This window comes from Chiloscyllium plagiosum, unplaced genomic scaffold, assembly GCF_037043375.1.
Source record: "Chiloscyllium plagiosum isolate Xiang-an unplaced genomic scaffold, Cpla_swu_hap1 HiC_scaffold_8, whole genome shotgun sequence".
NCBI lineage: Eukaryota > Metazoa > Chordata > Chondrichthyes > Orectolobiformes > Hemiscylliidae > Chiloscyllium > Chiloscyllium plagiosum.
Window position 1 is genome coordinate 54,433,840 of NW_028270146.1, and position 26,399 is coordinate 54,460,238.

Genomic DNA, 26,399 nt, shown 5'->3' on the forward strand with positions numbered 1-26,399 from the left:
CACACTGTGAATCTTCAAATTTTGGTTAGATACACAAACCTACTGTAATGTCTTTAAACTCCATGGTTTCACTACAATACTGGTCATTTTGCGTTATGAAGTATTGACTGACCTGGCTGTCCACACTGTGGTTGACTAGTTCCAGGTGGTGTCCTTGTCCCAGGAATTTCCTGTCCCCTTTCATCCACACACCAGCAGTGGCCTGTACTGCCATGGCACTGCAGAGGCTTGAAGTTCCCCTCCTCATCACACTCAGGGATATGGACCCCCACCTGTAATCCACGCAGGTTCAGCTCTGCTTGCAGTCTCTCTCGGTACTGTTCACAGGCAGTCCTTGGGCGATCAATGCGTTCTGATCAAGCAAAAAGATTCATATTTTGCAGTAATTTTTTAGTCAAAGTAAAATTCATGCAAATTGGGTCACGGAATGTCTTTCGTTGTCACTGTCAGTCTGTTTATTGCAGAATTATTTTTCCTGAACTGGAATCGGAAGAGTGTGTTTGTGTAGAGGTATTTTACTGAAATGTTATAGATAATTGATGTCGTATGATTTTTAGTTCTTAAACATGTAACTAAAGAAAATAAGTCAGATCCTCAACAAGGAGACAGGGAGAATGAGAGCAAGAGAGAAGAACACTAACAAACATCCAAATGTAGAAAAACAAAGACAGACAAAAATGTATTGCAGTACTAAATACTGATTTTCCTCTTTGTTTTTCTGTAATTTCTTGGTGGATCTGATTCAATTTAAGTTGTTTCTTCATAAATATATTGTGCATTTCATATATTCCAGAATCTTGGAGGGAAACTGTATTACTGTTTCAGTATGACTGCAAAATCTGAGAAAATTGTTAATGAATTTTGGGAGAACAAACTACAAGTGGATCACCAACAGAAACAAGAGATCGTTAGAAATTAAGAATATAAGGCATACTGAGAAGTAGCTGAGTACAGAAGAGAGATGGGGGCTGTAATCAGAAAAGACAAATAGACCTTTAAGATGGAAACTAAAACAGTCAATCTTTTTGTACTATCATTGTTAGAGTTCAACGTCGAACAACAATGACAAACACTGCATGTACACAGGAAATAACAGATGTCTATGTTAGATGTTTCCATGATAACCAGCTTCACTGAGATACACCCAGGGTGCTTATCAAAACTTAAAATTTGAGTCATTTACAGCGTTAGAGTCGTCTATAGCACAGAAATGATTTATTTAGCTCATCACATTCATGACAGCTTTCCATTGCTCAATCTAGTCAGTTCCTGCTTGATCCCCCTAGCCCTGGAGGTTTCCTTCTGTAATGTGTCCTTTCATTCTCTTTTTGAAATCAGTAATTGTTTCTTCACGGGCAATCGGTGTTGACACTATGAAAGAACTTCATTGGCTGTTATATACTTTCAGCGGGTTCAATGGTCATGAAAATTATTATTAAATGTACAAGTCTTACCATATTCAGGAAATTACATTAAAGATGCATTGAACTCCTCATTTTATTTTGATGAAATATTGGTAACTTCGCTGAATTACAAATACTGACTGACCTGGCTGTCCACACTGTGGCTGTTCAGGTCCAGGTGGTGTTCTCGTCCCAGGAATTTCCTGTCCCCTTTCATCCACACACCAGCAGTACCCTGTACTGCCATGGCACTGCAGAGGCTTGAAGTTCCCTTCTTCATCGCACTCAGGGATATGGACCCCCACCTGTGATCCACGCAGGTTCAGCTCTGCTTGCAGTCTTTCTCGGTACTGTTCACAAGCAGTCCTTGGGCGATCAATGTGTTCTAATCAAAGAAAAGGATTCATATTTTGTAGTTGTTATTTTAAAATCATAGAAAAATTAATACAAATTGGGTGATGGATGTCTGTCCTTGTCAATCTCAGTCTGTTTCTTGCAGAATTATTTTTTCTGGGCTGAAAATGTAAGAACGTGGTTGTGTAGGGAGACAGAGAGACAGAGAGACAGAGAGAGAGAGAGATTTTGTTCTGCCATATTCAGAGCTCAACATTAAACAATAAGGACATACACCACATGTACACAGGAAATGACAAATGACTTCATTAGTTTTTTCATGATAACAGTTCACTGAGATACACCCAGGCGCTTATCAAAGCTCAAAATTAGTGTCATTTACAGCGTTAGCGTCATTCACAGCACAGAAATGATCTATCCAGCTCATCACATTCATGACAGCTTTCCATTGCTCAACCTCATCAGTTCCTGCTTGACCCCCCTAGCCCTGGAGGTTTCTTTCTGTAATGTGTCCTCTCATTCGCCTTGTGAAATCAGTAATTGTTTCTTCATGGACAATTGGTGATTACACTTTAAAAGAACTTCATTGGCTGCTAAGCACTTTTAAGCAGGTTCAGTGGTCATGAAAAGCATTATTAAAAGAACAAGTCTTGCTATATTCAGGAAATTATATTTAAGATCTCTTGAATTTTTTTTTTGGATGCAATATTGGACATTTTGCTTTATTACAAACACTGACTGACCTGGCTGTCCACACTGTGGTTGACCAGTTCCAGGTGGTGTCCTCGTCCCAGGAATTTCCTGTCCCCTTTCATCCACACACCAGCAGTGGCCTGTACTGCCATGGCACTGCAGAGGCGTGAAGTTCCCCTGCTCATCGCACTCAGGGATATGGACCCCCACCTGTGATCCACGCAGGTTCAGCTCTGCTTGCAGTCTCTCTCGGTACTGTTCACAGGCAGTTCTTGGGCGATCAATGCGTTCTGATCAAAACAAACAGCAACTGATTTGAAACTGTTTCAAAACAATGTAAAAATGTCTCAAAGTGAATATTGTAATATCTTTTCTTCTTCACACCGGATGTCACAAGTCTCTTTATAGGAAGAAATTACATCTCAGCCAATACATATGAACATAACGTCTATGTGATAATCTTCATTATCTTCTCAAATGGTTTCACATCTATCACTACCAGGGAGCCACCCGTATACAGCAGAATTCAGATTTACAACGAGTGCTATGAAGTTTATTACAGCAACAACTCTAGATTTTTATGTAATTGTTGTGAGGTGCTCTTATTGCATCCAATTTTCATTTTTTTTATTGGTTCATGGGTTATGGGAGTCGTTCGCTAGGCCAGCATTTACTGTCCCATCCCTAACGCCCAGAGGGCAGTTCACATTGTTATGGGTTTGGAGTCATGCCAGACCAGATATGGACAGTAGTTTCCTTCCCTAAGGAACATTAGTGAACCAGTTGGATTTTTTCTGAGAATCAAAAATGGGTTTTCTGATCATCATTAGACTGTTAATTCCAGATTTTGTATTGAGTTCAGAGTCTACTGTCTGGGAAGTCGAATCTCCAGAACATTCTCTGGATCCCTGGGATGAAAAATGTAGCAATAATACCATAGGCAATCACTTCCCCTGTAGGAATATACATTTCCAATTCCATTCCAGGAAGAAATCTTTTGTGGAAGAATACAGTTGTAGAGGATGATTTGACTGGAGTATAATAAGAGAAAACTGATGTTTGATTACTTTATGCAGAGATTCAAAAGTTATTGAAACACAGGATTAACATGCAGGGGCAGCACATGTTTCGGAAGGTCAATACTGTATTGCACTTTATTAGAATGTCGCACGAAAGAAATCATGCTTATATAAAGCAAACAAAAAGCAGTATTCACTGGTTTGGTAGCATCTGTGGAGAGAAAGCAGAGTTAATGTTTTGAATCCTGCCACCCTTTGGTGATATTTATGCTGATAACAGGGGGTGATGTGAAGAAGGGGTGAGCAGATAGACAGGAATGGAGTCTATAGAGAGACAAAGGAAAGAGACAGAGAGAGAAGAGAGAGTGAGAGAGAGAGAGAGAGAGAAAAGAGAGATTTTCGAGGCCAATTTCTTAAAATTCTGTAGATAATGCAGTAGCCTTGATGTTGGACGTGATTTGTGGATAGTCGGCCAGAGAAGAGAAGCCAGACAGGTGATAGGTGGCATTTATGCTGATGGCAGGGAGTGGTGGTGGAGGGGAAAAGGAGTGAGCGGAAGGGTGATAGAAGTTGAAACATTAACTCGTTCTCTGTCCCAAGATACTGCCACACCTGCTGAGTTTCTCCAGCAATTCCTGTTAATGTTTGTTTCGAACCTCCAGCATTATTCATTTTAGTTTTATATAACATTTTGATGGGGCCACTGTTGAAATTATGTTTAGAGTTTTACTCTCCTTTACCACGAAGGATATATTTGCTTTGAAGGTGGTGCAATGAAGGTTCTCTGTATGAATTTCTGCAATTAGGGAGCTGTCCTTTGAGAGAAATTAAAATTGTTTAGGAGTTTAGAATAATGAGGTGATCTTGTTGAGCCATACAAAGTTTTAAAAAAAAATCTTCACAGGTAAATGTTAAAGACTATATCCTGAGACTTGGTAAGTCAGTATTTAGAATCATAGCTGAAAATGTGTTGCTGGAAAAGCGCAGCAGGTCAGGCAGCATCCAAGAAGCAGGAGAATCGACGTTTCAGGCATAAGCCCTTCTTCAGGAATGAGGAAAGTGTGCCAAGCAGGCTAAGATAAAAGGTAGGGAGGAGGGACTTGGGGGAGGGGCGTTGGAAATGCGATAGGTGGAAGGAGGTTAAGGTGAGGGTGATAAGGTGAGGGTAATAGGCCGGAGTGGGGGTCGGGGAGGAGAGGTCAGGAAGAAGATTGCAGGTTAGGAAGGTGGTGCTGAGTTCGAGGGTTGGGACTGAGACAAGGTGGGGGAATGGGAAATGAGGAAACTGGAGAAATCTGAGTTCATCCCTTGTGGTTGGAGGGTTCCTAGGCGGAAGATGAGGCGCTCTTCCTCCAGCCGTCATGTTGCTATGGTCTGGCGATGGAGGAGTCCAAGGACCTGCATGTCCTTGGTGGAGTGGGAGGGGGAATTGAAGTGTTGAGCCACGGGGTGGTTGGGTTGGTTGGTCTGGGTGTCCCAGAGGTGTTCTCTGAAACGTTCCGCAAGTAGGTGGCCTGTGTCCCCAATATAGAGGACGCCACATCGGGTGCAGCGGACGCAGTAAATGATGTGTGTGGAGGTGCAGGTGAATTTGTGGCAGGATATGGAAGGATTCCTTGGGGCCTTGGAGGGAAGTAAGGGGGGAGGTGTGGGCGCAAGTTTTGCATTTCTTGCGGTTGCAGGGGAAGGTGCCGGGAGAAGGTGCCGGGAGTGGAGGTTGGGTTGGTGGGGGGTGTGGACCTGATGAGGGAGTCACGGAGGGAGTGGTCTTTTCGGAACAGTGATAGGGGAGGGGAGGGAAATATATCCCTGGTGGTGGGGTCCGTTTGGAGGTGGCGGAAATGACGATGGATGATACGATGTATATGGAGATTGGTGGGGTGGTAGGTGAAGACCAGTGGGGTTCTGTCCTGGTGGCAATTGGAGGGGCAGGGCTCAAAGGCGGAGGAGCGGGAAGTGGAGGAGATGCGGTGGAGAGCATTGTCGATCACGTCTGGGTGGAAATTGCGGTCTTTGAAGAAGGAGGCCGTCTGGGTTGTTCGGTATTGGGTATTGGAAATGGTCCTCCTGGGAGCAGATGCGACGGAGATGAAGGAATTGGGAATATGGGATGGCGTTTTTACAGGGGGCAGGGTGGGAGGAGGTGTAGTCTAGGTAGCTGTGGGAGTCGGTCGGTTTATAGTAAATGTCCGTGTTGATTCAGTCGCCCGAGATAGAAATGGAGAGGTCTAGGAAGGGGAGGGAGGAGTCTGAGACGGTCCAGGTAAATTTGAGGTCAGGGTGGAAGGTGTTGGTAAAGTGGATGAACTGTTCAACCTCCTCGTGGGAGCACGAGGCAGCGCCGATACAGTCATCGATTTGGCGGAGGAAAAGGTGGAGGGTGGTGCCAGTGTAGCTACAGAAGATGGATTGTTCCACATATCCTACGAAGAGGCAGGCATAGCTGGGGCCCATGCGGGTGCCCATGGCTACTCCTTTGGTTTGGAGGAAGTGGGAGGATTGGAAAGAGAAGTTGTTCAGAGTGAGGACCAGTTCAGTTAGTCGAAGGAGGGTGTCAGTGGAAGGGTACTGGTTGGTACGGCTGGAAAGGAAGAAGCGGAGGGCTTTGAGTCCTTCGTGATGGAGGATGGCGGTGTAGAGGGACTGGATGTCCATGGTGAAGATAAGGCGTTGGGGACCGGGGAAGCGAAAATCATGGTGGAGGTGGAGGTGAGTGGTGTCCCGAATGTAGTAGGTGGGGAGTTCTTGGACTAAGGAGGACAGGACCGTGTTGAGGTATGCAGAGATGAGTTCGGTGGGGCAGGAGCAGGCTGAGAGAATGGGTTGGCCGGGGCAGTCAGGTTTGTGGATTTTGGGTAGGAGGTAGAAACAGGCAGTGCGGGGTTGTGGGACTATGAGGTTGGAGGCGGTGGATGGGAGATCCCCTGAGGTGATGAGGTTATGGATGGTCTGAGAGATGATGGTTTGGTGATGGGAGGTGGGGTCATGGTCAAGGGGGAAGTAGAAGGAGGTGTTTAGCCTCAGTGGTGTAAAGGTCGGTGCGCCAAACTTAGAATCATAGCAGCAGGTTAAGGAATTGGATACTAACAAGTGAGATGAGAAGAAAGTTCTTCACTCACAGAGATACTTATCTTCAGAATTCCCTTCTCCACAGGGCTGTGAATGCCCACTCGTGGATATGTTCAAGGTTGAAATCAATAGAATTTTGTGTGTTGTGAAACAAGAAATTAGGGTAAAGGGCACGAAAATGGAGTTAATGTAGCAATACCATATAATCTTCTTCTGCTACAATTCCTTATGTTCATATGTTCTTACAATTGTTATAGTAAGCAGTTAAAAAGTTATTTTAAATAGGTAATTTCTCTCTCTAAGCATTCAGCATTTAATTATCTGATTATTGCCGAAAAGAGAGATGTGTTGCCAAAGCTTCTCATCAAGACAAATACAAGAATGCCAAAAGTTCAAATGATTGTTACAAGAGAGAAAAAGTTGTGAATTGGTTGGCAGGTTTATTCTGTTTTCCCCATCACAATACCTTGTAATCAACAGACTAATAAAAGCTCACCAACATCCTGGGTAATTGATAAAAGTGGAACATTTCAACATATTCCTTCTTGTTTACAAAGAATGCGTTACTATGAACGTAACATGGGTAACTGCATGTTTACGTATCTTATTTGTTACCGTCACTACATTTAGACTCAGGATTGTTCAGCAAGCACTGCCCAATCATGGAATCTCATCTAATGGTACACATTTCATCTTAAGTTTTGCAGTTGTGTGGTGGATCAATATGATCTATCCTTCGCCAATTATGAACAACTGAAGGAACACGTTTGATTCAATCAGACCAATCAGTAGGACATACGGCCCACATAGCTGACATCATATGGGCAATAATATTATAAGATACAAAAACAAAAGTTGCTGGAAAAGCTCAGCAAGTCTGGCAGCATCTGTGAAGAGAAATCAAAGTTAATGTTTCACGTCTGGTGACCCTTTTTCAGAACAAGATGTTTTTCAACTGTGAGCTAGACAAAACCTTTTTTCTACTGATAGTAGCACACTGAAATACCATTGATATAACCAGTGCATAGCAGCAGCATGAAACAACTTCCGTAAACTATTGTTCAAATTTTTAAGTTACTTTGAAATCAAGGAAAATTGAAGCAGACTGGGCACTTTTTGGGTCCAGAGACTTTCACCATTTTGTAAGATTTTGCCTCAAGCCATACACACTTTGGAAGTAAACAAGAGATTACTATCTTTGAGGACATACTTCTTAAACTACATCCCTAAATCCTGAAAAATCTGACCAGACATCTCTAATATTTGCAATCTTGTATGTCACTGCTACTAAAATGCATTATAAGCCAGGGCTCAATTTCTACCCGGAAAAACATTCTGCACCCTAGCATCAGGAAATACCACACCATGGGGGACACATGGTGACAGTTATTGAAATATCTGCCCTGACTATCGAATTTCCTATATAACGCCATTTAAGATCAAAGATGGACTCTCTTTCAGTTATATAATTTTTTTCTTATTTTTAAACTATTCATAATGATGCCGGAGCATGGTGACAGTCGAAGCTTTTCACTGTTTTTTTTCCCTTCATTACAAGTGACAATAATTAGTTCAATTCAATTCAATTTAATGCCCGTCAAGCTCAGGAATCCTAACCTTCAGCTAAAGCACCTGAAGACACTTCCTACTTTCAGTAACAAATTAAAGACTCCTTGAACATATCATATTTTTGGTGCCATATTGGTCATTTTGCTTCATTAAAAAAAACACTGACTGACCTGGCTGTCCACACTGTGGTTGACCAGTTCCAGGGGGTGTCCTCGTCCCAGGAATTTCCTGTCCCCTTTCATCCACACACCAGCAATGGCCTGTACTGCCATGGCATTGCAGGGGCTTGAAGTTCCCCTCCTCATCACACTCAGGGATATAGGCACCAACCAGAGCTGGAGATCCACGCAAGTTCAGCTCTGCTTGCAGTCTCTCTCGCTGCTGTTCACAAACAGTCTTTGTGCGTTCAATGGGTTCTAATCAAACAAAACTGATTTGGAATAATTGCAAAGTATTTGAAAATTGACATTATAACAAATTTCCTCTGCACACCGTATGTCATCAGCTTCTTTATAGGAATGAAATTATACCTGATCCAATTTATATTAATATAATTCACGTGCCTTAACCATAATTATCAACCCAAATCATTTCCACCAGGGATTCACCTCTCCATAGAAGAAATCAGAATTACAATAAGTGTTAATGTTTAATGAGGTTTATAGTAGAGAAAGCCCTCCATTTTGTGTCTGTTCTTTTATGGCCACTGTTATGAGTAACTGTTCTGGCACTACTTATCTTGTACAGGCATTCTTCCTGATTTGGAATTATAAAGAATGTTCTTTCAAAGAATGCGATTGTGAGGGTTTTTTTGGAACATAATAGGGGAGAACATTGATGCCAGATTATTTAATACAAAAAGATTTAGAAGTCCTTGTAGATGATTCATAAGGAGTTAATGTGCAGGGACAGCACATTTTTTGGAAGTTCAGTAGTCAGTTACTTATTATTAGATCATTGGAGAAGAGAACAGAAAATCACACTTTCATAAGGCTTTGGTGAAATCACAGTTGAAATATTGTCTAAAGTTTTACTCTCATATGAAATTGGAGCAAAAATAGACCATTTAAAGAGATCATGCCTGATCTCCTTCTTCTTTTTCCTGCACAAACCCTAATAATCCTTGATATGTGTAGGCAAAAATGAGGACTGCAGTTTGTGGAGATTAGAGTCAAGAGTGTGGTGCTGGAAAAGCACAGCACATCAGGCAGCATCTAAGGAGCAGGAGAATCAAAAATATGGAACACTTCACAAATTTGCGTGTCATCTTTGTTCAGGAGCCATGCTAATCTTCTCTGTTTCGTTCCAATTTTAATGTGTAGTTCAATCAATCAGTTTTGAACAAATTTAATGACTGAGCCTCCACTGCTCTCTGGAATACAGAATTCCAAAATTTCTTTTAATTGAAGAAATTACTCATCTCAATCTTAAACTGTCTACCCCTTATTTTGGCAAATTGTCCCTCGGTTCTAGTTCCCCTTTCAAGGTAAATATGGTTCCTGCATCTATGATGTCAAACGCATCAAGAATGTTGTTAAAATGAGATCATCTCTCGTTCTTCTAAACTTCAGAGAAGATAGGCCAGTCTATTTAATCTTCCCTCATAAGGTGGTCCCTCTATCCCAGCAAGTAGCTTGATGAATCCTTGTTCCACTTTCCCAATGGCAGTAGATCTTTTCTCTTGTAAGATGAAAACTGCACACAATCCATTAGTAGAGGTTTCATCAAGGCTTTAGAATATTTCAGTAAGATGCCTTTAATCCTATACTCGACACAAGTGGGTTCAAGTCAACATTGCATTTGCTTCTTAAATTGCTTACTATATCTGCATGGGTATCCTTGTTCAATGACTCATGAGCAAGTCTCCTTGGAAGTGAACACTCAGCCTCTCACCATTTAAGAAATACTATGTTCTTGTCTTTTACCTAGCAAAGTGGAGTATCTCACATTTCTCTCCATTGTATTCCGTCTGCCTAATTTTTGCATACTCTTCTAACCCCTTCAAATCTCCGTGCAGTGTTTTTGCATCCTCCTCACAACTTACTTTTCCACCTGATTTTGTGTCATTTGTAAACTCCGAAATATTACATTAAATCCTCACATCCAAACCATGGTTATATACTGGGAACAGTTGGGAGATTGCAGTACTCACCCCATCAATCAACCTGAAAACGGCCCATTCTGACTCTTTTGTTTCTGTCTTTTAACAAATTCTGAATCCATGCCAGTACGTTCCCACAAATGCATGTTTGTTTACTAACTTTTCATGTCAGACCTTACCAAGATCTGCTGAAAATTTAAATATACCATATTCACTGGTTCCTTCTTATCTACTATGTTGGTTACATTCTCAAGAAACTTCAACAAGTTTGTTCAACTTGATTTCCCTTTCATGAATCCATAAAAATATAGAAACATAGAAACTAGGAGCAGGAATAGGCCATTAGGCCATTCATGCATACTTTGCCATTCAATATGATCCTGGCTGATCCTTAATCTCAATGCCATATTCCCACTTTTTTCCAATTATGCTTAATGCTTAAGTATCGTGTTATTACATCTTACATTATAGATTCTAACATTTTCTCTATGGCTGATGTTAGCCTAACAAGTATGTTGTTCCCCATTTTCACTCTGCCTTCTTTCTTAAATAATGGGGTATAATTTTGCAGTTTCCATTCAGCACGACCCATTTCAGAGTCTACAGGATTTTGAAAAGTGGCCAATGCATCTGTATTTACATCTGAGATGTAGATCACCAGATCCAAAATATTATTATTAATAATAATCCTGTTAATTTTTTTGTAACAAATATTTATATTTTGCTATTCGCTGTTTACCTTTTCCCTAGGCTGTCTTTTAGTTCTGGAAGATTTTTAAGTATTTAGTTAGTTTTTCTGCCATTTCTTTATTCCTTGTTGCAATTTTAAAAATTCTACTTGCAATTGTGCACATTTCCAGCACCACACTCTTCAACTCTGATCTCCAGCATCTGCAGTCCTCACTTTCTCCTATATTTTCTTTTGCTGAATGCTTTCCTTTTTTACATAACTTTAGAAGCTTGTATAATTTGTTTCAATATTTCTCGCTAGTTTCTTCTCCTGTTTTATTTTGTTTTACAACTTACTTTTCTACCTATCTTTCTGTCATCAGCAAATTTGGGGCAACCATACTCACAGTTTGTACAGCCAACTCATTTAGGAACATAGGAACAAGAGCCCAGTTAGCCTGCTCTGCCATTAAATATGGTCATGGCTGATTGAACACTTCCATGTCATCGACCCTTGCCATCCCCATACCTCTTTACACCTCTGGTAGTCAGAAGTCTATCATGCACTATTTTAAAAATACTCAAAAACTGAGCTTCCACAGCAGAGAATTCCAAAGATACAATACCTTGTGAGTGAAAAACAACTCATCAAATCAGTCCTAAATGGCATCCCCCTGACTTTTAATTATGCCCCTTGATTCTGGATTCCCCAACCAGGGGATACATCTTCCCTGCATTTATATAAATTGTTAAAAGTTGAGGCTCCAAAACTGATCCCTGAGCATGCCACTTGTTATATCGTGCCAACAAGAAAATGACATATTTATGATTATTCTCCATTTCCTTTAATTTTGCAAATCTTCTATCTATGTTACTCCCTACACAATGAACCTTTATTTTCCACAATAACCTTGAATGTGGCATTTCATCAGATAACTTTTCGATATCCAAATACAGTGCACCCACAAGTTTCCCTTTATCTAGATGGCGCTTCCTCAAATAACTCAAATAAATTAGTTAAACATGACTTCCTTTTCACAAAACCATGATGGCTCTGCTCAATGAGCTTGACCTTATATTATCATGGGTTTCCTTGTAGTCATGTCTATGTAATGGCTATCAGAACATACATATGATTTTCTTCCTGAACTGATAATTCATCTGTTTTATTATGAATGCTGTGGGCATTTGTTTTTGTAAACGTTGATCCTATTAGCAGGCACAAACATACATTTGCATTCACTGTACCATTCTGACAAAAACTGTTTGCATTTGGAGTAACCTAACAATTTATATCTTTGTTTACCTATTGTTTACTTCATCTCTAACACTTGAAATTCTGACCATATGTCTTCAATAACTGCCCTCTCTGTATTACTGCTAGCAATGTGTGACACAAGTCTGGCCCACTCCATATCCTTCAGAACATTCTGCACTTGATCCATTCTGACATTTACTCTAACATCAGGGAAATAACATACCATATGGTGTCATGACGATGGTTACAGAAATGCCCGAGTGTGCCCCTGACCAAGGAGTTTCCTATAGTAAATCAATTTCTGCTCTTTACTGTTTCCTTCCACGTGTCACTTGCCATGGCCTGGACTGCACTCTGCCTGGGGAGTGTCCTTCCCAATAGTCTCCAATGCTGAGAACTTTGAGAGTGGCACACACCCAGAAGACTCCTGCACTTTCTGTCTCTTCCTTCTCATCTGCATGACCACCATCTACAATTCTGAACTATCACTGCCGAAGGGGAAGCCACAATGTGGAACTGCAATTGATCTAGAAAACTCTCACTCTCCCTGATGTTATGTAGCAACTTCACTATCCCTCAAACTCAGAATTTCTGACTTTCAGCTGAAGCAGCTAAAATCACTTCCTGGTCTTAAAAACAAAATAAAGACTCCTTGAACTTAGGTCTTGTGACACCACACTGGTTATTTTGCTTAATTACAGCACTGACTGACCTGGCTGTCCACATTGTGGTTGGTCAGATCCAAGAGGAGTCCGAGTGTCAGGAATTTCCTGTCCTCTTCCATCCACGCACCAGCAGTATCCTGTACCACTGTGGCATTGTAGAGGCTTGAAGTTCCCCTCCTGATCACACTCAGGGATATGGACTCCAACAACAGTTTGCAATCCACGAAGATTCAACTCTGCTTGCAGTCTTTCTCGGTACTGTTCACAAGCAGTCTTTGGGCGTTCAATGGGTTCTGTTCAAACAAACAACAACTGATTGGAAAAAAGTTTCAAAAGAATGCACAAATGTCTCAAAATGGACAACATAACATCTTTTCTTATAAAATCTGAGTGTCATTAGTCAATGAGACAAATCTATAACTAGGTCAATATATTTTAACATAATTAACATGTGGTAATCTTGATCATCATCTCAAATGGGTTTCCACCTCTATTACCACTAGAGATTTATCTGCACATAAACTAATTCAGATTTGCAATGAATTTTAAGATTTTTCACATAGAAAATCATAGACATTTTTGTATTTCCTTGGATGAATATTGTTTAATGACAGTGTTTTGAAGAGCAGTCATCTTGCCAAAATATTATTCTTGGAATTGAATCGGAAAGAAATTCCCATGGAAGAATGTGGATGTTTCGGAATATTTGATTGGAATATAATAGGAGACAAATCAATGTCAGATTATTAAAAAAATTTGGAGGCCTTTATTGACGAAATACAGAGCATTATTGTGCTGGGACAGTATGCAATTGGGAAGGTCAATATTGTGTTAGTCTTTAATATAAGGTGGTTGGAGTAGAAGACTAAAAAAGATCATGCTTATATAGAGTTTTGGTGGGACCACTGTTGAAAACATGTTTACAGTTTTACTCTTCTTAACCATTTCTTTGGTTTGGAGGTGGTGTAATGAATAATCATTCAGTTGATTTCTGGAATAAGTGTGCTTGCTGGCTTTTGAGAAGAGATTGAGTAGAATTGACACAATTGTTTTGGAGTTTAAAATAACAAGAGGAAATCTCACTGTACCATATAAAATCCTTAAAGGGTCCTCCGGTTGATTTCAGAGGCTGTTTTCTGTGACAGGTGAGTTCAGAACTTGAAGTCATAGCAACAGAATTATGAATTGGCATTTGGGACTGAGATGAGGAGATAGCTCTTTACTTGGATAGGATGTTAATCTTTGGAAATTTTCTCTCCTTTGGTTATGGAGGTCCACTTGCTTGTTATATTTAAAACTGACAACTATCAATTTTTACATACTAAGGAAATGTAGGGATATGAAAATGGAGTTAATGTAAGGTTCACCATAATCTTACTGAATGGCTTGGCAGGTTCAAGGAGCCATATGGCTTCATCTTCCTTCAATTTTTCATATTATTTTGATCCTGCAACTGCTATAGTAAGCAGTTAAAGTTTTGTTTTTCAAACATTTTCTGTTTCTTTGCATTCATCTGTTCATTTTCAGACTTGCTGAACAGTCGCCAAAAGTTTTGTTCTTGCTCACATCAGGGCAAGTGCAAGAATGCCAACTTCAAAAGATTAAAATAATTTATATTACTGGGTAAATGGTGCTGGTTGGTTGGTAAATTAATTCTGATTGACTAAGGAATGCTGTGGAAAGTTCCTGGGTTATTCAATAACTTGGATGGCTTGAATATATCATTTTGTTTACAAGACCTGTGTTTGTATAGAACCAGTTGGTGGTTAGCACTGCTGCCTCACAGCACCAGGATCCCAGGTTCGATTCCAGCCTTGGGCAACTGTCTGTATCGAGTTTGCACATTCTCCCTGTGTCTGCATGGGTTTCCTCCCACAGTGCAAAGATGTGCAGGTCAGGTGAATTGGCCATGCTAAATTGCCCGTAGTGTTAGGTGCGTTAGTCAGAGGGAAATAGGTCTGGGAGGGGTTACTCTTCAGAGGGTCGATGTGGACTTGTTGGGCTGAAGGGCCTGTTCCACACTGTAAGGAATCTAATCAGTCTGACTCAAGATTGGGAGACAGACAGACTTTAGCATGACACCTTTAATACATTGTCTGAGCTGAGATGTCACTTATTTTTAATAAAACATTAAGTTATCTCAAGAATGTGACTTAAAAGGATTTCACATGTTCTGTGATTTACGTATTAGTGAACCAAAACCTGCAACCCATTCTAAAAAATGAAAGACTTAACAGCAATCTAGGCTTGATCAATATAGCATTTCAATTGCATGACACTGTAACCTTTTGCTATAAATTCTGCATCTTATGATCCTGTTCCACAGCTACCTGATGAAGGAGCAGCGCTCCGAAAGCTAGTACTTCCAAATAAACCTGCTGGAATATAATCTGGTGTTATATGATTTTTAATTTTGTCCACCCCAGTCCAGAACTGGCACCTCCACATTATGTTATTTATAGCAAACATAAATGATTCACGTCTTAGGCTTCACTGGCTATTTTCGTTTGGTGGTCAGTATACAGTACACTGAGGACTGTTCTGCAAGTGTTACACAATCATAAAATCATATCCAACAGTGGACACTTTCTTTGGTTTTTGAAACTTTGTGCTGATTGAGATCCACCTCTGCTGTGCCTATAACAAATAGAGGAAGGGAGCTCGTGTATGACAATTTTTGAGACCACAATTGTTTACAATATATAAATGACTTGGTGTAAGGAAGTGAATGTAATGTAGCCAAATTTACAGACAACACAAATATAGATGGAAAGGCAGGTTGTGAGAGGCTACAAACAATTTACAGACAAATATAGATAGGTTAATTAAATGGGCAAAAAGTTGGCAAATGGAATATAATGTGGGAAAATGTGGAGTTGTTCATTTTGGAAAGCAGAACAAAAGAATAGGAGTATTATTTAAATAGAGAAAAACTATAGAAAGCTGCAACATTAAGGGACTTGGGGTACTTATGGGTAGGTGCAGTAGATACTCAGGAAAGCTAATGGAATGTTGGCCCTTATTTCGAAGGAGTTGGAGTATAAAGAGTAGGAAAGTCTTTCTGCAACTGCACAAGCTGGTGGTGAGACTACATCTGGAGGACTGTGAGCAGTTTTGATGCTCTTATTTAAGGAAAGGTATGATTTCATTGGAGGCAGGTCAGAGAACGCTCACTCAAATGATTCCCGGTATGAAAGGATTGTCTTAGGAGCAAAGGCTAAATAGGGTGCAACTTTACTCACTAGCATTTAGAAGAATGAGCAGTAGTCTCATTGAAACAAAGATGATTCTCAAGGGGCTTGACAGAGTAAAATGCTGCAAGGATGATTCACTTGCGAGACTAGGATTAAGAGAGCATAATAATACGGTTCCAATTTAAGACTTAAATGAGGAGGAAATGTTTTCTCAGAGTTGAGAGCTCCTTGCCACTGAAGGCTGTGGAGGCAGAGTCCTTGTGTATATTTAAGGCTGAGATAGATAGATAGATAGATGGGCGGCGCAGTGGCACAGCAGTTAGCACTGCTGCCTCACAGCACCAGAGACCCTGGTTCAATTCCCGCCTTAGGTGACTCTCTGTGTGGAATTTGCACATTCTCCCCGTGTCTGCATGGGTTTCCTCCCACAATCCAAAAATGCGTAGGTTAGGTGAATTGGCCGTGCTAAGTTGCCCGTAAACGTAGGGGAATGGGGCTGGGTGGGTTGCGCTTCGGCGGGTCAGTGTTGACTTGTTGAGCCAAAGGGCCTGTTTCCACACTGTAAGGAAAAGACAGGAAAGTGGACTTGAAGAATGTTGGATCAGCCATGATCCTATTATATGGCAGAACAGGCTCGAGGGGATGAATGGCCTACTCCTGTTCCTACTTCTTCTGCTCCTATGGAATAACTGAAGGTACAATCTGTTTGATTTGATCAGCCAATCATTGCAGTTATTGACTTAAAAATCTGGCATCATTTTGGCAATGGAATTACACAATGTTCTTTAATTGTATGGCAGGCTGAAGACCATTTTGGATTGATGGTAAAATCCTGAAAATATTACTCATATTGCCACTGCATTGAAATGTGACTTGGCTCACTTAAACTGTTGTTCAAATCTTTGAGATACTTTGACATTCTAGGATAATTTGAGGTAGACTGCAAACTTTTCAGGTCTGGAAGCAGGAGCCATTACCAATGTGCTAGTTTGCAGATGCACCATCCCTTAAGTCATACACTGATTCTCCTCATCTTGCTGTTTCTCCTCTGCCTTCTGTGTACACTGAGAATAATCTAGAGATAGCTACCCCTGAAAATTTACTTTTTAAATTAAATCTTGAAAAATCTGACCACATATCCTCAATTCTTGCCCTCTCTTACATTGGTGCTCACAATATGTTTCACGATTTCTAGTTCACTTCCTACCCTGCAGCGATGTTGTGCATGATCCGTGATGTCCATTAATCCTGGCACCGTGTAAGCAAGATGTCTTTAGGAACTTATGATGGTTGCGGAAATGCTCACTGAAACTCCGACCAGGCTCCTTTTCTAATATTTGCTGTTCCCTTTCATGCTGTCAGTAGTGCTACGGTCTGGTCTGTATTCTGCCAGAATAGTGTCATTCCCAGCAGTCTCCAATATGGAGGATGCATTTGAGAGTGGCATAAACTCTGCAGATTCCTGCGTTTGCTGCTTCTTCCGTCTCATTTAGATGACCATCCAGTTATGAACCTGAACTCTCACAGCTGAAGATGGGAGCCATAAACTGGAACCTATGATTGATTGAGGAAATTCTCTGAGGCTTTAGTGCCTGTAAATCTTAGAAATCCAAACCGCGAGTTGAGGCAGCTGGAGCCATTTCCTACTAAGAAAACAAATTAAAAATCTTTGACCTCCTCTGTTTCACTGAATACTGCCCTCATTATAACACTGACTGACCTGGCTGTCCACACTGTGGTTGACCAGTTCCAGGTGGTGTCCTTGTCCCAGGAATTTCCTGTCCCCTTTCATCCACACACCAGCAGTGGCCTGTACTGCCATGGCACTGCAATGGCTTGAAGTTTCCCTCCTCATCACACTCAGGGATATAGGCTCCAATTAGAGGTTGTGATCCACGCAGACTCAGCTCTGCTTGCAGTCTCTCTCGGTGCTGTTCACAAATAGTCTTTGGACGTTCAACGGGTCCTGATCAAACAAACAGCAACTGATTTGAAACAGTCATAAATTAGTGGACATTGTAACATCTTTTCTTCGTCTCTCTCGGTGTCAAGAACCTCTTGATTGGTCAGAAAAATATTGTATCTAAGCCAGGACATTTGAACTTAATTAATGTGATAATCTCAATAATCATCTCAAATATTTTCACCTTTTCTCATGACCAGAGATCTATTCATACACACCAGAATTCAGAATAACAAGTAGTTTACTGTATTCACAACCCTAGAGTTTTGTATCTGTCATTTGATCAATGTTCTTTTAGAGTACTGCTACGAAGAAATATTGTCGTAGTAATTATCTCCCAGAATCATTGTTCCTGGAATGGAATTGGATGAATTTTCTTTGGAAGAATGTGATTGTGTAGGATTATTTTACTGGAACGTAATAGAAGAAAAAAAGATCTCACATGATTTCTAGATTACATACACGTAACTAAAGAACAAAGTAACTCACATCCTCGAAGGGTAGAAAGAGACCAAAACAATGTCGAAAGCCACACAGACATTTGAAATTTTATTTTATTTATGTTTTTTTTAAAGGTGCATTTATTTAGCTTTAATCTTTTGTTCATACATGTATTGTATTTTTCATCTATTTCTGAATCTTAGAATGAGGATAAACTGCTATTTGAGTTCAGCTGTAAAACCTGAGGAAATGATTACTGTAATTAATTTCTGTGAAGATGGTATCGGGGAGCAGCAATGGAAGAGAGAGATCTCTAGGAATTAAGGCACATTGAGAGCTGGATGACAACAGAAAAGAACAGCGATAGAGGTGGGGCAATAATCAGAGAGGATAACCAGACCTTTGTGATGGAAGTTAATGTGGTCAGAGTTCTTGTTCAGTGATCAAATAATGTTACAATGTCAAACAGTAATGACAGGCTTGACGTATACACAGGAAATGACAGATGACTATATTAGCTGGTTCCATGATAACCAGCTTTTGTAAATTATACCATGCTGTTGATTGCCAAATTCCAAGTGAGACTCACAAAATTATTTTTGTTTCTTTGAACTCCCCAAGTTTTACTGCAACACCGGTCATTTTGCTTAATTACAAATACTGACTGACCTGGCTGCCCACACTGTGGTTGACCAGTTCCAGGGGGTGTCCTTGTCCCAGGAATTTCCTGTCCCATTTCATCCACACACCAGCAGTGGCCTGTACTGCCGTGGCACTGCAGAGGCCTGAAGTTCCCCTCCTCATCACACTGAGGGATATAGGCTCCAACTAAAGGTTGTGATCCACGCAGGTTCAGCTCTGCTTGCAGTCTCTCCCGATAGTGTTCACAAGATGTCTTTGGGCGTTCAATGGGTACTAAATCAAACAGAATGATTCTGATTTTAAAATAATTACAAAATACAAGAATAAACCATGCAATTCAAAGAACGCCCCTTCTTATCACTATCAGTCTGTTTATAGGGAAGAAAACAAAATGGAATTTTTTGCCCTGTCCCATGGCAAGTTCGGTGGTGGAAGAGGATTTAATCTGGCAGGAGCTTGGTGAGTGGGGACCCTGCCCCTTCTTCTTTCTGCCCTGATGGCTTTCATCCCATTTATTAATGCCAGAGGCCTCAAATTGACCACCAGCTCTCAGCAGGTGGAACATCTGTTTCCAGGGTCCTCTATCCTAGGGAAAGCCTGCCATTCCCTTTCAAGTTTGGGCTTCAAATACACACAGCAGGCCTTCCCTAAAAGTGGGACCTTGGGCTCCCTGTGGGACTTCAGCCAAAACTTCCCTCACCTCCACAGGATTCCACCAAGAGATACTACATGATATTCCTAATGCAGCATCTCAAATTGCTACTGGTTATAGAGTTATAGAGCTGTACAGAATGGAAACAGACCCTTCTGTCCAACTTATAAATGCCAGCCAGGAAACCTTAAGTAATCTATTCCCATTTGCCAACATTTGTCCCACATCTCTCTGAACCCTTCCTATTCATATATCCATCCTTTTAAATGTTGTAATTGTGCCAGCCTCCGCTACTTTCTCTGGAAGCTCATTCCATACATGCACCGCCCTCTGCATGAAAAAGCTGCCCCTTACGTCTCTTTTATATCTTTCCCCTCTCACCCTAAGCTTATGCTTTCCAATTCTGCACTCCTCCACTCCAGGAAAAAGACGTCATCTATTTATCCTATTTATTATACCTCCTATGCTCACATAAATGTCATGTTTATATAAATGTTGAAAAGTAGTGGACTCAGTACTGATCCTTGTGGCACACCAATGATCATAGGCCTCCAGTCTGAAAATCAACCCTCCACCACCACCCTCTGTCTTCTACCTTTGAGCCAGTACTGTATCCAAATGGCTAGTTCTCCCTGTATTCTATATGATCAAACCTTGATAACCAGTCTACCATGAGGAACCTTGTGGAATGCCTTATTGAAGTGCATGTACATCACATCCACTATTCTGCCTTTTTCAATCCTTTTTGTTACTTCTTCAAAAGACTCAATTAAGTTAGTGAGACACGGTTTCCCACACACAGAAAGCCATGTTGACTATCCCTTATCAGTCCTTGCCTTTCTAAATACATGTAAATCCTGTCTCTCAGGATTCCTTCCAACAGCTTGCCCACCATTGATGGCAGGCTCACCAGTCTATAGTTCCCTGGCTTTTCCCTACCACCTTTCTGAAACAGTGACACCACGTTAGCCAATCTCCAGGCTTCCAGCACTTTACCTGTGACTATTGATGATAGAAATGTCTCAGCAAAGGGCCCAGCTTCCAATAGAGTCCCAGGGGCATCTGATCAGGTCCCAGAGACTTATCAACCTTTATGCATTTTAAGACATCCAGCACCTCTTCCTTGGCAATATGGATATTTTCCAAGATGTCGCTATTTATTTCCCCACATTCTCTACCTTCCATGTCCTTCTCCACAGTAAGCACTGATGCAAAATACTCATTTAGAATCTCTCCCATCTCCTGCGGTTTCACACAAAGGCTGCCTTTTGATGTTTAAGGGGCCCAATTCTCTCCCGAGTTACCCTTTTGTTCTTAATGTATTTGTAGAATCCCTTTTGATTCTCCTTAACCCTATTTGCCAAAGCTAGCTCATGAACCCTTTTTGACCTCCTGATTTCCCAGTTAAGTACACTCCTACTGCCTTTATACTCTAAGGATTCATTTGATCTCTGCTTTCTATACCTGGCTTATGCTTGCTTCCTATTCTTAAACAAAATCTCAATTTCTCTTGCCATCCAGAATTCCCTTTACCTTTACAGGAACATAATGTCTCTGGACTCTTATTATCTCATTTTTTAGCTATCCCTTTACCTGCAAACATCTGCCCCCAATCAGCTTTTGAAAGTTCTTGCCTAATACTATCAAAATTGGCCTTCCTCCAATTTATAACTTTAAGTTTTAGATCAAGTCGGTCCTTTTCCATCACTACTTTAAAACTAATAGAATTATGGTCACTGGCCTCAGAGTGCTCATCCACTGACACTTCAGTCACCTGCCCTGCCTTATTTCCCAAGGGTAGGTCAAGATTTGCACCTTCTCTAGTAGGTACATCCACATACTGAATCAGAAAATGTTCTTGTACACACTTAATAAATTCATCTCCATTCAAACCTTGAACACTATGGCAGTCCCAGTCTAAGACTGGAAAGCTAAAATCCCCTCCCATAGCCACCCTATTATTCTTACAGATAACTGTGATCTCCTAACAAATTTGGTTCTTAATTTCATGCTGACTTCTGGGGGGTCTATAGTACAATCCCAATGAGGTGATCATCCCTTTCTTATTTCTCGGTTTCATCCAAATAACTTCCCTGGATGTATTATCAGGAATATCCTCTGTAAGTACTATCATAATCTCTAATCAAAAATGTCACTCCCCTTCATCTCTTGCCCACCTTTCTATTCTTCCTACAGCATCTATACTCTGGAACATGAAGCTGTCAGTCTTGTCCATCCCTGAGCCATACCTCTGTAATTGCTCTGATGTCCCTAGATAATATGGTTATAGAGATAGGAATCCTGGCAGTGAGTAATTCACCTCCTGAAGTCTGAGTGTGATGGAATATGTTCCACTTGCCCAATGGGTGCAACTCCAGCAACACTCAAGATGCTTAAAAAGCATCCAGGAAAAATACAATCTGCTTGATTGTCACCATGTCACCCTCACTTCTTATATCACCGATGCCCAGTAGCAGCTATGGCGTACCATCTACAAGAATAACTCCAGAAAGTCATTAAAGCTCCTGAGACAGCACCTTCCAAACTGATGATCACTTTATTTTTAATCTAGAATGACAAAGGCAGCAGATACATGGGAATACTACCACCTGCAAGTTTCCCTCCAAACCACTCACCATCCTGACTTGTGATGTTGAAGAAAGTGAATGGACCAAAGCCAAGTTTGTGGACAATTCAAAAATAGATGGGTAGACAAGTGGTAAGAATAAATCAAAGAATCTATAGAAGGATGCAGACAGGTTAAGCAAGAGGGCAAAAACTTGGCAGAAGGAATATAAATGTGGGAAAATGTGATGTTATTCAGTTTCACAGGAAGAAAAGGAGAATATTACTGAAATGTAGAAAGAATGCAGAAAGCTGCAGCACAGAAGGATTTGGCAGTCCTTGTGCATAAATAAAAGTGCTAGCACATAGTTTAGTGTGTAAAGGGAAAGGCAAATGGACTGCTGGCCTTTATTTCACAGGGAATAGAGTATTAAAATAGGAAAACCTTGCTAAAATTATAAAACGCATGAGATGGACCACACCTAGAATACTGTGAAAAGTTTTGGTCCCTTATCAAGGAAAAATATACTGGCAGTGGAGACAGTTCCAAGAAGGTTCACTCGGTTGAATCTGGGCATTGAGAATTTTTTTTTCTCAGACGTGGTTAAGTAGGTTGGGATTGTACTCACTGGAGTTTATAGGAATGAGAGGAAACTTTATTGAAAATTATAAGATTCTTAGTATTTACATTGTCAAGCCACCTGAAAGGCAATTACTCATTGTGGGAGAATCTAGAGCCAAAGGGTATAATCTCAGACTAAGAGGTTATCCATTTCAGACAGAGTTTAGGAAGAATTTCTTCTGTCAAACGATAGCAATCTGTGGAAATCTTAATCTAAGAATGCTGCCGATACAGTGACATTTAGTATTTTCAAGGCTGAGATAGACAGATTTTTAATCAGTAAAGGAATCAAGGATTATGGGGAAAAGGCAGGAAAATGGAATTAAGGATTATCAGATCAGCCAGAGTCAAAGGGCCAAATGGCTTGTTACTGCTTCCACGCCTTATGGTCTTAATAAGAAGTTTTTGAATCAAAATGGAGGGAAAAAACCTGGATTCAATTAGGAATTGCTTTGGTAGATGTATCTCACCAAAATTTTTTTCTTGAGTGCAAAGCAAAATAATTTTTTTTATTAGATTCCCTACAGTGGAAACAGGTCCTTTGGCCCAACCAGTCCACACTGACCCTCCGAAGAGTAAACTGCCCAGACCCATTTCCCTCTGACTAATACACCTAACACTAGCATGGCCAATTGACCTGACCTGCACATCTTTGGACTGTGGGAGGAAATTGGAGCACCCGGAGGAAACCCACGAAAACACAGGGAGAATGTGCAAACTCCACACAGACAGTTGCCTAAGGCTGGAATTGAACCTGGGACCCTGGTGCTGTGAGGCAGCAATGCTAATCACTGAGCCACCGTGCCGCCCAAATTTGTTTGGATGTATTCAATTTGCGAAAGATATTTTAATGTTGCAATATGAGAGGGGAGAAAACTAAAATCAGGAATAAGATTCAAGGTTAGATTTTTAAATTGAACTGGGAACACATTGTTCAAATAATTTCCAGGTCCCAACCCCAGTTGTGCTGCATACTGCATACAGTTCTGGTTGCCACATTACCAAAAGGATGTGGATGCTTTGGAGAGGGTGCTGAGGAGGTTCACCAGGATGTTGCCTGATATGGAGGGTGTTAGCTATGAAGAGAGATTGAGTAGATTAGGATTATTTTCATTAGAAAGATGGAGGTTGAGGAGGGACCTGATTGAGGTCTACAAAAGCATGAGAGGGAGAGACAGGGTGGATAGCAAGAAGCTTTTTCCCAGAGTGGGGGACTCAGTTACTAGGGGTCATGAGTTCAAAGTGAAAGGGAAAAAGTTTAAGAGAGATATGCATGGAAAGTTCTTTATGCAGAGAGTGGTTGGTGCTTGGAACGCGTTGCCAGCGGAGGTTGTAGAGGCGGGTACAATAGTGTCATTTCAGATGTTTCTAGACACATACATGAATACGTAAGGAGCAAACGGATATAGATCCTTAGGAAATAGGCGACAGATTTAGATAGAGGATCTGGATCAGCGCAGGTTTGGAGGGCCAAAGGGCTTGTTCCTGTGCTGTAATTTTCTTTGTTCTTTGTTCAACAGCAATCAGGAGGGTCACGGATCCCGAATGGACCTTTGTAAAAGGCAACTGACAGCTCTGACTAGGCTTGATGTTTGCTGTTGTCCTTCACTGGAGGGCAAAGATCAAGCTGGTGCTCAAAGACAAGAATCTATGAACAAAGTCAAGCTTTTACAATGCCTGTAAAAGCATTCACAGAGATTGTTGCTGACAGCAACCCTTTCTGGTGACCAACAGATGAAATCTCTTAACAGACTAAAAGGACTTTGAGGTCTCCTCAGAGGTCAGCATTGAAGCTTGCACATGAACAATGTGGGACCAGGTTCAATGACCCTTTAGGATCTGGAAAGCTGAATGGCAAGCAACAGCCAGATGACAGTTCTCTCACCCAGAGTCATACAGCACAGAAAGAGACCCTTCAGTCCAACTTGTCCACGCTGACCAAATTTCCCAAACTAAACTAATCCCACTTGCTTGCATTTGGCCGATACTCCTGTAAACCTTTCCTATTCATGTACCTGCTCAAATGTCTTTTAAATGTTGTAACTGTACCTGCATCTACCACTTCCTCTGGCAGATCATTCCCACATAAACCACCCTCTATGTAAAATAATTGCCCTTCAGGTCCCTTTTAAATCTTTCTCCTCTAACCTTAAAAACCTGCCCCCCTAGTTTTGAAGCCTCCACCCTAGGGAAAACACCCTTGCTATTTGCCTTATCGATGCTCCTCATGATTTATAAACCTCTATAAGGTCACCCTTCAACTGCCTGTGCGCCAGTAAAAAATGCCCCAGCCTATCCAGCCTCTCTTTATAACTCAAACCCTCCAGTCCTAGCAACAACCTGAGCAGACTGATTTCCCGAAGTTCTCCCAAACACCACCTGGCCAGGTGTCCAGTTGCATTTTTGAGATAACAGCCAGCCTCATAAATGGAGCTCAATAGTGAATGAGGCATCTCTGAGGAATGTACCAAGTTTCATCAACATCATTGTGGAGTATCAAGGCCAGGCCATGCATACAGTGCTCCCCTTTATCTAATATGAGTGCCCAACAGTCAACAGAAGGCTTGAACGTATGGTGGTGTTGCTGACATCCACAATCTCACTTCAATAGAGGAAGCAGCATGGAAAACTGGCAGGTGATCAATGCAATAGGCAAACAGTGAGACTGGAAGCCATAATGGAAGCTCATGCCCGAAACGTTGATTCTCCTGTTCCTTGGATGCTGCCTGACGTGCTGCGCTTTTCCAGCAACACATTTTCAGCTCTGGAAGCCATAATGAGCAGGGTGATTGAATAGTTTTATCTTCATGTGAAGAGTGACGAGGAATGTCCTGCTCAATATGTGTTTTGGCTCTTTGACAGCTGTCACCTGTGGAGTTGGTTGAGTTGAGGCACCTACTGGATTTCTTGAGTTTTCATCACCACCTTCTTGTATCTCCCTGCAGTGGAGGGGTAGATGAATGTTCCTGTGCAGACATCCCCAGCCTCCTCCACAGAACCGGAACAATTAAATCATTTATTTGCATAACCACTGGCAAATGCACACTTACTTTATCTGGACCTCAGTCAAGATTAGACAAGTGAGCAGCACATCACCAGTGATCAAGAAGAGGAGAGTGAGGCAGAGTTAGCTGTAGGTAGTTGCCTTTGGAGGACAGATGCCAGTCATAGTTATACTTCACTGGGTGAAGGTGCTGCACAAATGATATTCAAAACAGGAAGAATTGTCCAGGACATCGAAGACAAATGTATTCCTGAATGCCAAAGATCCTGGAAGCATTGTGGAGCCATAAGCACTAATGGACATCTGTGTGCCCACGTTCTCAATCAGGGCTCAGGGGCACACCCACGTTCTCAATCAGGGCTCAGGGGCACACCCACGTTCTCAATCAGGACTCTGGGGCACACCCACGTGCTCCGTCAGGGCTCAGGGGCACACCCACGTGCTCTGTCAGGGCTCATGGGCATACCCACGCTCTCCGTCAGGGCTCATGGGCACACTCATATGCTATCGTGAGTA

The 26,399-nt window shown here is 41.3% G+C and overlaps 1 protein-coding gene and 1 non-coding gene across 6 annotated transcripts in view; both read right to left on the reverse strand.

The window, feature by feature from the left end:
- The window catches only part of nid2a (nidogen 2a (osteonidogen)), a 113,913-nt gene that overhangs the window by 34,083 nt on the left and 53,431 nt on the right, over nt 1–26,399 (reverse strand). For 4 of the 5 annotated variants that reach the window (XM_087989853.1, XM_087989852.1, XM_087989856.1 and 1 more), the window contains 7 exons: nt 19,068–19,313; nt 17,715–17,960; nt 12,848–13,093; nt 8,278–8,523; nt 2,501–2,740; nt 1,549–1,788; nt 113–352 (listed from right to left, as the gene is read on the reverse strand). In XM_087989853.1, coding sequence (XP_087845979.1) covers nt 113–352; nt 1,549–1,788; nt 2,501–2,740; nt 8,278–8,523; nt 12,848–13,093; nt 17,715–17,960; nt 19,068–19,313 — 1,704 coding nt within the window. The remainder of the gene's footprint in view (nt 1–112; nt 353–1,548; nt 1,789–2,500; nt 2,741–8,277; nt 8,524–12,847; nt 13,094–17,714; nt 17,961–19,067; nt 19,314–26,399) is intronic. The other variant, XM_087989855.1, reaches the window with a different exon arrangement.
- LOC122554044 (U6 spliceosomal RNA) lies at nt 9,340–9,450 on the reverse strand. The gene has a single exon (XR_006312908.2). It is a non-coding gene; the product is annotated as a U6 spliceosomal RNA (small nuclear RNA).